The sequence below is a fragment of the Miniopterus schreibersii genome, assembly GCF_964146895.1.
Source record: "Miniopterus schreibersii genome assembly, chromosome: 8".
Lineage (NCBI taxonomy): Eukaryota > Metazoa > Chordata > Mammalia > Chiroptera > Miniopteridae > Miniopterus > Miniopterus schreibersii.
This window is the reverse complement of record NC_138109.1, coordinates 40,532,167-40,544,752: the sequence shown is the minus strand read 5'-3', so window position 1 is coordinate 40,544,752 and position 12,586 is coordinate 40,532,167. Positions and strand designations below refer to the sequence as shown.

Genomic DNA, 12,586 nt, shown 5'->3' with positions numbered 1-12,586 from the left:
TGTGTGGATCGGTGGTTAGAGCATTGGCCATGCACCGAAGGGTCATGGGTTTGATTCCCGGTCAGGGGCACGTACCTGGGTTTTAGGTTTGATCCCTGGCCCTGGTCAGAACATGTGCGGAAGGCAACCAATCAATGTATTTCTCTCTCATTGATGCTTCTCTCTCTCTCTTTCTCTCTCTCTCTCTTTCCCTACCCCCACCCCCACCCCCACCCCTCACTTCCTTCCACTCTCACTAAAACTTGGTGGAAAAAATATCCCTGAGTGAGGATTAACAAAAAGAACAAAAGAAAGAAGGGGAGGAGAGAAAGAAAAAAAAAGGAGATATTGCTATGTCCCTCCATTCAGGCTCCTAGGCATTTGTGCACAAACAGTGAGATGCAGGCAGTGATCTGTGAATGAGAATATATTATATAAATAAATTGCTGGATTTCTTTAATTGGAAAAATGCTTTATAAATGGGAAAGAGAAGAATATAAAACTATCTGTAGAATGGTACCAATTTTGTTCAAAAACCATTGAAAAGGTATGTATATACCTCATATGATCTTAGAAAAAAGTAATCAAATATTAACAGTTATTACTTATAGTGGGATTATGGTGATTTTAATTTTCTTATCCCCCCCTTTTTAAAACAATAAACATACATTAATTTCATCAGGGAAGCATAGTAAAAAATAACGTGCAGAGAGAGTAAAAGAACCCAGATAGATGTTAGTGGGAAGATGGAAAATAGGAGGAAATAAAAAATAAGTGTTATTTATTCAGCACCTTGTAGATAGTAGGCCATGTTATAGGCTGTGTCTCCATTGTCTTATTTAGTCCTTACAAGAACCTTAGATGAGGAAGTGTGGCTCCATTTCCATTGGGGAGTCTGAGACTTAGGAGATGTGTAGAAACTTGTGCAGGTCACGGAGTGAGAAAGTGGCAGGTCCGCCTGTGCTGCTGAGGTTTCCAAGGCATTCTCTCATCCAGAGACTGTATAGTGAGGGGAAGATTGGCACACCTGTGGTCTGGCTCCTCAACATGGCCAAACCCTGCAGATGCGTGGCAGAGGAGCAGCAGCCAGCTGGTACAGTTTTTGGGAGCCTGCCCCTGTCCTGTCCTGCCTGACAGAGGCAAGTTTTGGCACCCATTTGGTACACCTGTCATTTAAGTCAGAGTTCACTCTGACCATATGGGTCAGTGACTCTGCCAAGCTACAGTGCTATGTAGGGAGCAAGAAGAAGTCAGGAAGAAATAAATACTTGATCTCCCCATTACTTTATTTTCTTGTACAGACACTAGCTCTTACTACATGCCAGGCACTTCCTATTCTGAACACTTTACAAATCTCAACTCTTAATTTTCATGTTGATCCTATAAGGTGGGTATATTATTATTCCTGTTTTACAGAGGAGGAAACTGAGACACAAAAAGGTTTAAGTAGCTTACCCATGGTCACACAGCTATTAGAAGTTGCCAATATTTGAAGTTGCCAATATTTGACAATTTTTGACCTATAAAAATGATTACACATGCTTGCACATAATAATAGCAAGTGGAGATAAAGAGATTTGAACCCAGATGAGCTTGGTCTGGAACCTGTGGGTGAACACTGTGGATACTTTCTCATTTTTGTTTCACTCCTCTGTCCCTTCATAGCCAAGGGGTTTCTAAGCTGTTCTTTCAGGAAAGCATGATGCTAGCATGTTATAAAATCATATCTTGATTTCTCTCTTCTCTCTGCATTTCCTTAATGTCTCCTATTTCCATTCAGACTTCCCCTTTTAGGGAACGTAGTGCTTACTTGGTCTCGCTCGTATGATTGGATGAAAGGCTACCCAAACCAGACCATCTTGAATTTGCTCTTTAGGGATCTGCAGGTAGATGCTAGGTTATATCTGAAAGGAAGCATATTTAGCAGTCTCTCCTTCCTGAATTGCCACCCCTGTGTTGGCCCTGCACTCTCTTGGCCTCCCTGGCTCACAACCCCAGCGCCCCCTTCCCTTGGCATCACAGCTCACTGTGCCTTGGCCCCCTTACCTCCGTCCTTTCCTATTGCTTTTATCTGCTCCCTTCCCCTTCACTGGTCTGTTTTTCTTTGCCACTAGGTTCTTTTTTCATTTCAGTGGAAAAAGTCTTATACTCAAGTCTCTTTGTGTTCTACTTTTAAGACTCAGGTGCTTTTTAATATTTTTTTGAGTCAGAGCTCTAAATAAAGGCTTTATATACCTTCCTTCCCCAGAAGATGTTCCTGGTTGACCCCATGGCTCCTCTCAAATGGGCAACCTTTGCTCAGGACTATATGATTAAGACCAAACACATACACACACACACACAAACTACCTGAAGCCTCCAAGTGTTTTTCTGAGAACCTCCCTTGCATGGAAATTCCCTCCCTCTTCACTTTTGCCTTTTCCTCTCCCACTTTGAGTAGGATTCTCTGCCACCTCTACACCCTCAGAGGTCCCTGGACTTAATCTAGTAACTTGATCATTGTGTCTGGGGCCATTCCTGAATTAAAATCCAGGAGTTTCACCTAGACCAACTGTGCATGAGATGAAGCATCTATGTATGCTCTGCTTCCTTTTCTATGAAACAGGTATAATGCCTACTGCATTGGTCATTGCTTAGTGCTAAGACCTGGGTACCACTTACACATGCTCTGCCCCTCCCATCTCCACTTCTATGCCTCTGCCACCTTGATTCTGGCTGGCTTTTCCATTTGCACCCAGGTAGCAGCTTCTTCACAGGTCTCCTGCCTACCACAGCTCCCCCTTCCACCCTTCCTCACACACAAACACACAGTATCTCATCTGATAGTTTTAAGATAATAGTTAAAGTGGCAAACAGTCAAAATCCTATATAAATGTAAGGGGTACAGTTATCAACAAAACGAGTTTCCCTTTAGGGTCATGTATTCTCCATTGTGTTTTAAATATCTGCTCCCTGTGTACCTCCCTGTAGAGTCAGCTGCTTAAGATGGTAGGCAGACTATGTAACATGGGCATTTTCTTCTTTCTCACCAGGAACTGAAGCTCTCTTCTCACGAGGAGGCCTTGTCCTTTGTGTCCCTGGTAGACGGCTACTTTCGGCTCACAGCAGACGCCCATCATTACCTCTGCACCGATGTGGCTCCCCCATTGATCGTCCACAACATACAGAATGGCTGTCACGGTCCAATTTGGTTGGTTCTGTTACCTTTTCAGTTGCCTACAGTGTGAAAAGAGCCCTCACTTTAGTGATGGTGTGCATGGCCTCCTCAGACAGGTGTCATTGGTTGTTTAGGTGGGGGCCAGTTGAGCATGTTGTTTAGTTCTGACTTGGTGCCCTATATAAATGCCTGTTGTCTGTTGGTCAGGCATTCCTGTCATCTTTTATCTTGGTCTGCGGCAGCTCCTCACCTCTTCTCCCTCACTTGGGTCTCCTCGTAGTTTAACCCCTCACCTCTTCACAGCTGACCAAGAAGTGCTACACTTCCTAATCCCTCGCAGTGCCAAACATTGTGAGTGACTTGAGAGATAGGAACAGGTCTCAACATCAGACAGAGAAGTAAATAATAGAATCCTGAGTCAGCTTGTTGTAAAGTGTCAGATAAATGGTGGGGACAGGGAGGGCAACCAAGCCTAGAGCTGGAAGGGGCCTTGCTGGAATTTTGTCCCTCCTGCATCTCAGAACTGGTAGCCAGTGCTCATATAGCTCTGGGGATGTGCTACTTAGTATTACGTGAGGCAGCCAGCAGATTCCAGCTCTAACAGTTCCAGACACATATACCTTTCTGGTCTGGGATTGAATTTGCATCTCTGTAACTTCTGCCTGCTCATTGGAGTTCTGCTATTTGAAGCTACAGGTCTTGGTTCACTTCTCCTTTCATATGACTGCCCTTCAGGCAAAGGAAAACAGCTGCAGTTTTTCTTCTCAGTCTCTCTTTCCAGACCAAAATATATCTGGGGAAGCATCTCTTTAGCTGCTTTACACATGACACAGTTCCCACCTTCTTCCCGATTCCAGTTACCTGTGGACAGGTAGTTTATAAGTGGGTGAACCCTGGCCTAGAGAGGCTTACAGACCCCCAGGGAGATAGATACAAAGAATTGCAGAGCAAGGGGCTGAGCATTATAGTGAAGCACGTCCTTCACAGTTGGGCCTCAGGGCCCTGGCACTTGCTTTCCCTTGGCCTGGAATGCCCTTCCTCCAAAATCTACATAGCCACCAGTTTCTTCAGGTGTTGCTCAAATATCACCTTATCAATGAAGTCTTCCCTGATCACCTTCTATAAAATAACAATACCTCTTCCCCCTCCTCACCCTGCACTTCCTGGCTCCTTTACTCTGCTTTATTTTTCTTCAGCATTTATTATCTCTTGACACCATGTTTATTTCTGTGTCCATTTGTTTCTTGTCTGCCTACTTTCCCTATCCAAAATATGAGCTTCATAAAGGCTGGGGCACTGATTTAATTATTTAATTATTTACTCGTTTATTGAGCAGCTACTTTGAGCCCAAGGGTGCTCTGGTTATTGGGGATACAGCAATGAATAGAATAACCCCGAAGTTGCACCTTCCTGAGGCTCCTGTTCTAGTTGTGCTGCCTGGGGACGGTGCAGAGGGACCCCTACCACTGCATCATGGGCAGCTCCCCATCACCGGCCTTGGGGGTGCTCTTCTGACTAGCACTGGAGACAGCATGTATGGGGAAATTGGGGATAAACAGGGCTCAGTGCCTTGGGCAGCATGCTGAGTCCTCTTCTAGACCTTGGAGACTCAGATGATCTGTTTCAATGCTCGCCAGCATCTCTGCTTGCCTCATGTATCATATCTGAGAGGACTTTAGGACCCAGGACAGGTAAGGTGATAAGGCTACAAGACTTGAGGGAGTTCAGGGAGTGGTTGTCCCATGGGGTTCAGAGTGCTCCTGTTTGGTGAGCTCCCTTTGTCTGTCTCTGCCTCTAGCACAGAATACGCCATCAATAAATTGCGGCAAGAAGGAAGCGAGGAGGGGATGTATGTGCTGCGGTGGAGCTGCACTGACTTTGACAACATCCTCATGACCGTCACCTGCTTTGAAAAGCCTGAGGTCAGTCAAGACACTGGCTTGGGTCAAGCCATATGGCACAGGGCGTCCAGTGCCACCTGGTCCAGGGGCTGCTGTGGAGAGGACTGCTCTTGGGTGGGGGTAGAAAAGTCTGGGTCTTTGAGAAAATCCCTGCCAGTTCTGATAGGGGCAACCTGCTGTCCAAAAGAAGGCCATTCCCCAGCAGCCAGATCCCCCATAACCTTTCTTCCTCTTTCTTCCTTCAAGGGACCCTCGGCAGGGGTCCACTGTGGTTCTAGAAGGTGGAACATGACCAGAAAACCAGTTCACACCCATACTCGTGAAGTTTAGTGTGACGTTTAGAGAAGTTTATTTTATATTCACTGCCAAGGTTAGCACAGACCCAGAGCTGTGTGCATTTGTGGCATTCACTGGTATAAGTCAGTGCCAAGAAGGCCACCTTAGCAGTTGTCCTCACATGTTTCCCCCAGATTGTAGCTGCAGACATTTGAACAGATAGATTTCTGTTCCATGTTTTTACAGGTAGAGATGTCTTTTGGTGACTCAAGCTTAGCTGGAAGCTTGGAATAATGTGAGAGAAGTCCCAAAAGCTAAGATAAAAGGCAGAATTGGCTTTACCTCACTAGACCACAAATGCCTTTTGTTAGTCATGTAATTTTTTAAAAAATACAGGAAATGGAATGTTTTAAAAAGACAATGCATTTCAGAGAATTAGTCCAAATAAATACACGAGTATTGATTGGGTTTAACATGAACTGGGAGAACTGGGGTGGGGCCTTCGAGATGGAAGTAGCATGTTAGCATATTGAAGACCTCAGACACGGAAAGGAAAAGTACCAGAGAACCCTCGGGGACTGGATTCAGGAGTAGGAAGAGGAAATGGCAGAGGTACCCAGTGCTGCCAAGCGTCCTGGGCTGTGTCTCTAGGAGCCATTGCCTGCCTGAGGGCATTCCTGTACACCTAGGCCTTGGGCTGATTCGGGAGCAGTGGCTGAGAACTTGTCGGGCTTGTCTTGGCAGGAGGCCTGTCTTCTGTGTTCATTAGTCTTTGGAGGAAGTTTAATATTTTAACCTGGATGGGTGCATGAGACAGCTCAACCTCCTTGTGAGGCAGAATCCACCTGTACCAAGAATGTCAGTGAGTCAGTGATATAGTCCACCTGGTGTCACCTTACCTGGGGAAAACAGAGATCACAGCTATGATTACTCCTACTGTTCGTTTTAGCTCACCAGGCACTGTGCTAAGTGCTTTATTTAGATATTCTCATTTAAGCCTTATATTAGCCCTACGAGGTAGGTGATATTATCCCCATCGTAAAGGTGGAGGCATCGAGATTTTAAATATCTTATCCTAATTTACAGCATAAGTAGAACTTTCTGGCTTTTATTCTTAACCACTAAAATAGTTTCCTTGTACCGAAAGTGCCCATGAAGGAAGAGGTGTGCTTATGCTTCCTCTCTGTGGCACTGCGGGTCCCTGAAACGACCAGACAGCTGACTGCCGCCTCCCAAGGCGGTTCTCCTCAGATGGACATGTAGCCTGGAAGGACTCAGTTTGAGGGAGTTCCTGGATAAATTTTGAGATAGTAATAACTATTTTATGCATAATCATATTAGATAACCTGTATAAAGTGCTTTTCTATATGCACCATGTCGTACAATCGTAGCAGCCATCCTGAGAGGCTGATGCTCCCGTGAATGTCATCCTGCAGGTGCTGGATGTGTTATGCTGTTATGTTATGTAACACTACTGTGTTATGCTGTTGCCTGAGTGTCAGCGCCCTTATCAGTTCCTTCTTCTTGACCCCCTTTTATTATTTATATATTTATTGTTTTGCTTTCTCGTTTATGATAAACTTTTATTTTTAAATAGTTTTAGATACAGAAATGTTATAGAGATAGCACCAAGCTCTGTATGCCCTTCACCAGCTTCGTCTGTCGTTCCCTATGGTACATTTGCCTGACTCTTTTAAAACACCATTTGTGCTCATTTTTCTGAATGGCAGGTGCTGGGTGGCCAGAAACAGTTCAAGAACTTTCAGATCGAGGTGCAGAAGGGTCGCTACAGTCTGCACGGCTCCGACCGCGGCTTCCCCAGCCTGGAGGAGCTCATGAGCCACCTCAAGAAGCAGATCCTGCGCACAGACAACATCAGCTTCGTGCTGAAGCGCTGCTGCCAGCCCAAGCCCCGAGGTCCGTCCCCCTGCCCCACCTGCCCAGTGCTGCCCTTGCCCTTCACTGGTGCCCCCAGATCCAGACCCACCAAAACATGCTGCTGCTTTGCAGAGTGGCCCCTCTCCACAGTTTCTAGGTGTTTTCATTGAGCTTTCTTATATGTTTGTCCCATCTCAAATCCCATTCCTCAAGTGTAGCATTTTTTATAGAAAAACACACTTTTCTCCATATCCCTGTTAGGTTGCAGAAGGAGGCCTGTTTAGGATTCATAATGAGAAACTTATTTCTTCATTAACATAAAATGTCTTGAGGTTCCCCTGTCCGTGGTTTATTTGTCTGAGAAATGATCCCGACACATCTTTTGTGGGCCAAGAACTATGTTACATGCAAAGAATCAGAAATGCCTAACACCCGGTCCCTGCTCTCCAAGGGTTTCCTCTCTAATACAGAAAATGTTGCAGGGAAATGAGGCCACTGCAGGATGTATTGGGTATTTTAATTAACACACATATGTAACAGACTCTGGGCTTGCAGAGAAGCGAAGGTCAAAATCCCTGAGTTACAGGGAATCGAAGGCTGTACGGAGGAAGTGAATTTGAGCCCAGTGTTGGACAGCGAGGGGTAGCTTACCAGTTAGAGAAGGGCATTTCCAGCAGAGCATGTGGGGGGCGAAGTGGCAGGCAAAAGCAGGCTGCGGAAAGGTTCTGGAGGGCTAATGTTTTCGATGAAATTAGAAAGAAGGGGGAAGTGAGACTGGGGAGGGAGACACTTAGGACTGTGGGCGGCCTTGAGTGCCACACCAAGGAGCTGGGACTTTATCCTATAGGAAGTGGGGAGCCATGGGAAGATCAGAGAATAAGATGGACAGGAGGGGATGAGGAATTTGGCTGCTCTTTTTCAAGCCCTGCAAACCTGTCACTGATGTACTGCAGGTGGGTTCATCACCTCTTAGAATGTGAGAACTTGAAGGACCCTTAGGGGTCACCCAGTCAAGTGCCCCATTTTGTATATGAAAAAAACTGAGACCTGGAGAAGTGTTGAAAGTCAGGGTCAAAGGGGTGTGAATGCCAGGTCCACCTGGATGCCAGACCCCTTGAGTATTGGTTTTTTGATGTTCCCCTACCATGTGTCAGATCCTTCCCTTCATAGAGGTCAGGCCTCAAAGGACAGCACACTTTTTTCTGATAGCAGTAAAAGTGGTTGAAGGTGCTCTGGGGAGTCTCAGATGTCCCCTGTTCTTGTAAGGAAGTACATTTGAGTCTTTACATCAGGGGTGGGCAGTGGAGCAGCACCAGGACAGAGAGGGCCTGGGCTCTTGATATTTGAATCACTTCTTGGTCTCTCAGCAAGGGACTGTCACTGAGTTTGGTGAAAGAGGAAGGACTTGTGTTCTGGTCAATCAGATAGGGTTTCCTGCCAGCGTCACAGAATAACTGTAGCCTTTGTTTTTGTGCTCAAAGATGTTCCGCAGAGGTAAAAACTTATCTGCCACTTGGCCGTGAGACCTCAGACTGAGTTAAAACCTTAAAGCCTAACAATCCCGTTTACTCACATAATCTCTCCTTCCAGATATTAGAAGCGGTTTTTATTTTCCTAGAAATTAGTGGTCTCTGGGTGAGGTTGAGGACATGGAGAACAGCAGCCACAGGAAGAGACAGGTGGTGAGGTGGGAGACTGGAACATGATTTTTTGCAGGCATCAGCTGGGGAGGTCTCACGGGTAGACGCCACCCCTACTAGCCCAGATCTGGGAGCCAGCAGCTGTGGAGGGAGAGGCACAGGAATGGAATTGAGCCCCTCTGTTGTGGCTTTCTATTGAGGCTCCAGGAACCTGCCTTGAGTATGTTTAGTGTCTGTCACTTCATGTGAATTTGTGAAGATCTGTGTCTCATCACTCTGTGACTCTTGGGAAGCTCAGCACCTAAAATAGAATCATCACTCACTAATGCCTGTCAAGTCAGTAACTAGCCGTAGCTACCATATTGGTGGGTACTTACTAGTCCCAAGAAGTATAAATGCATATTTGCATTTCTTTCATCTATATCATAGTTCTTTGTAGCTGTCATAAAGATGAAGAAATTGAGTCTCAGAGATGTTCAGTGACTTGTAGAAGGTCACACAGCTGGCAGTATCAGTAGAAGTTACAATAATAGTAGCGATGATGATGATGGTAATGGCTACCATCCTGTGAGTAATGCTTGCAATTTGCCAGTGTTTGAGGGTCTTTCATGTTTTAATCATTTAGTCTTCATAACCACTCAGAGTATGCTGTTATCCTGATTATACTTGTCCAAGATCACTTAGGTAGGTAGAGGAAGAGGGGGATTTGAAGTCACGCTTCTGACTCCAACTTCAGCGATCTTTCCCCTTTGTCACACTGTCTTTGCAAAGGAGCAGGTGCAGCCATCAGCCCAACTCTGGGGCAAGGTCCAGTTCTGATTCCAGGGTAAGCAGGGAGGAGAGTGCTGGGGAAGGAAGGAGGGAAAGGGACTAGAGTTAGGGAGGGTAGGAGCCCTGTGTGTGAGGTTCTCATGCAGGCCCTCAGAGGCCTCTATCTTCCTCTGCCACCTGCCAGTTAGAGAAGTGGTGAAATCATGAACATTAAAGAGAATGTCATTTTGAGTCCCTCAGTGTCTCTGCCCTTCTAACCATAAGGCTCTGATGGCCAGACCCCAACCTGCATTTCTCACTTGAAAACATAACCTAGAAACTCCTCATGGAATAAATGAAAGTAGGCAGCCACTCAGAGTGCCTTGTGTGTTGTCTAGCCCCACTGCCCCTCTCCACGTCTGAGGGTAACCATGTTAGGAGATCGCGGCCCACAGAGCTCACTGGCCCTATCACCACTGATCCTCTCCATTCCTCATCTGTGGAGTCCAGCTTGGTGCTCTATTTCTGCATCTTTAGCTCTGACACTGAGGACTCCTGTGACTGTTGCCAAGGCTTGAGAAACCATTGGTGCAGCGCAGACAGTGTCGCTAAGATGTAAAACTGGTCACAATCACAATGGCTACCAGTTAAGGAGCATTCCCCCCACACATCAGGCACTGAAGTAATCCTTGCACGCACAATGTCTTATTCCTCACAGCAGGGGCCATAGCTGAGACCCACATTTTTCTAATGAGAAAACAGCTTCATGGAGGTTAAGTGGCTTCCCTTGCTCACATTGACCTGAGGGCCATGTTCCTGGAAGTAGCCATACCAGTCATCAGCCCATGAATGGCCCCTGTTCCCATCATCCTCCCTAGTTTCTCTGACAGCTCTGCGCTGACCATTCTGATGGCCCCTCCCTGATGTCTTTTCTCCTTCACGGCAGTCCTGAGATGCCTGTTGAATCAGATTTTACCCAGGTACCAGGGTGGAATGAGGATAACAGAATGGAGGAGAGTAGACTCAGGATGTGATAACGGGGGAGTGTACCTGAACCCAGTTTTCAGCACGTAGATTTGTATGTCCCAGTAGGATTACAGGTGCTGTGGGAACAAGGTGAGATTGGAGCCATCCCTGACTTCAAGGGCGAATCCCAGGTCTTCGGGCTTACTAGCTGCCTTACCTCGGGCAAATGGCTTGATCGTTTAGAATCTGTTTTCTCACCTATAAAAGGGGTGGGTAAAAATATTATATACCTCATAGGATTGTTATGAGGACCAATGAGTTAATGTGGTAAAGCTCTTAGGACTGGGGCTAACACAGAGAAAGCAGTCAGAAAATGTTAGCTTAAGGGGGAAAAAGGAGAATAAAACCCTGCCTTGTCGGGGTAGTGAGGGTTTGAGAGACTGTGCTCTGGTCACTTGGCCTGACACTCAGCAGCTAATTGATGAACACGTAAAAATCTTGAGAGGTTCCCAGAACACTCTAATAGTCGAATCTGAAGGTGCTCCCTTCCCCCATCCTGTAACTAACCTCGGGGTGGGAAGATGACTTCCATGGATTATAAATTCCTAGTTAGCCACCTGTGGTCACCCTGGCCTGGCAGATTTTATAATGTGTTCCGTTTGCTGTTTGAATCTGTAGAGTTTGGAGGATGGTCTGCTCATAATCTGTACAGTCTGCAAGTATTTAGTAAGTGCCCCTTTGGTGTCAGGCAGTGTGGGAGCATAGAGAAGTTCAGGCACAACCCTCTGCCTGGGCCACCTGTCGTCTTCTGCACGAAACCAGTATTTTCACCCCCCTGCCTTTGTTCCCATCACTCCTTAGGCCCAACATACTGCTGCTTCCTCCCTCCTGAGCTCACACCCCAATTATTCATTCACACATTTAACAAATCCTTATTGAGTGCCTACTATGTACCAGACTGTGGAAGTAGAGCAAGACATGCTTGGGGAAACCTTCCTTACCTCCTCCTGGGACAGATCCTGCTGTCAGCCCACAGCACTTGTGCCTGTCCTTAGAGTAGCTGTACAAGTGGTAGCCTCCTTTTGATTGGTTATTTGATTTGTTTTAGCTCTGTTATTAGCCTATGAGCTCCTGGAGGGCAGGAATGAAGTACTCAACAAATATTTGTTGAATTAGTGAACCAACAAATGCACAAATATGTGTTCAGCAAGCCCCTGGCTTGGTGACATTGGCTGATTGGAATCTTGGGCCTTTGCTATTCCGTTCAAACTTCTCCACTCTCTTACACAGAAATCTCCAATCTGCTGGTGGCTACCAAGAAAGCCCAGGAGTGGCAGCCCGTCTTCCCCATGAGTCAGCTGAGTTTCGATCGGATCCTCAAGAAAGACATCACGCAAGTGAGTTATTACTGCGGCTCCTGGGTCCCGCCTTGGTCCTACCTCCCTCCAGCAGGGCAGTCTGGGGACTTGGGGAGGAGTAGAGTCAAGTTTTGGGCAAATCTAGTTAAAAGGGGACAAGGAAACTTTTCTTTCAGAATTAAAGCAGTTTAACCAGCACCCTACCTTCCTACCCGGCCTTGCTGATCCCCCCCCCAGAGACGCTTTCTCCTTGAAGGAATTGTATTAGTTGGGTTTTGGGGGGTTGTCTAGGGTACAGGGACCTTATTGCCCCATGACATGCTATGTGACAAAGTACTTCTGAAGTTTAGTATGGACTTTCTGATGATGCTTCCAGAAGGAGCAAAGCTGAACACAGACACAGTGAGGCAGCAGGAGGTACAAAATCGAGGCCTGAAGAACTCTGGAGAAACAGATCCTAGAGCAGTGTCCCAGCCTTGGCAGGCCTTTAGCCCAGAGTCTGCAGCCTTAGGCAGGCTGTTTGCCTTGTAGCTGCCCTGGGGCCTTGGCTAGAGGTGTGAGGTCCAGGGAATATCCCCCTTTATATTCCACACCCCTTCTGCAGTCCCCTTACATCGAGCCACACACCAGGGAAGGCTAAGGAGAGAGCACCCAGCAGCCTTGGGGAGAAAGAATCTACAA

At 46.5% G+C, this 12,586-nt stretch overlaps 1 protein-coding gene across 4 annotated transcripts in view; it reads left to right on the top strand.

Moving 5' to 3' along the window:
* JAK1 (Janus kinase 1) overlaps positions 1-12,586 on the top strand; it is a 144,585-nt gene that overhangs the window by 114,177 nt on the left and 17,822 nt on the right. For all 4 annotated transcript variants that reach the window (XM_081145546.1, XM_081145544.1, XM_081145545.1 and 1 more), the window contains 4 exons: positions 3,012-3,169; positions 4,935-5,058; positions 7,044-7,230; positions 11,838-11,944. In XM_081145546.1, the coding sequence (XP_081001672.1) occupies positions 3,012-3,169; positions 4,935-5,058; positions 7,044-7,230; positions 11,838-11,944 (576 nt within the window). The remainder of the gene's footprint in view (positions 1-3,011; positions 3,170-4,934; positions 5,059-7,043; positions 7,231-11,837; positions 11,945-12,586) is intronic.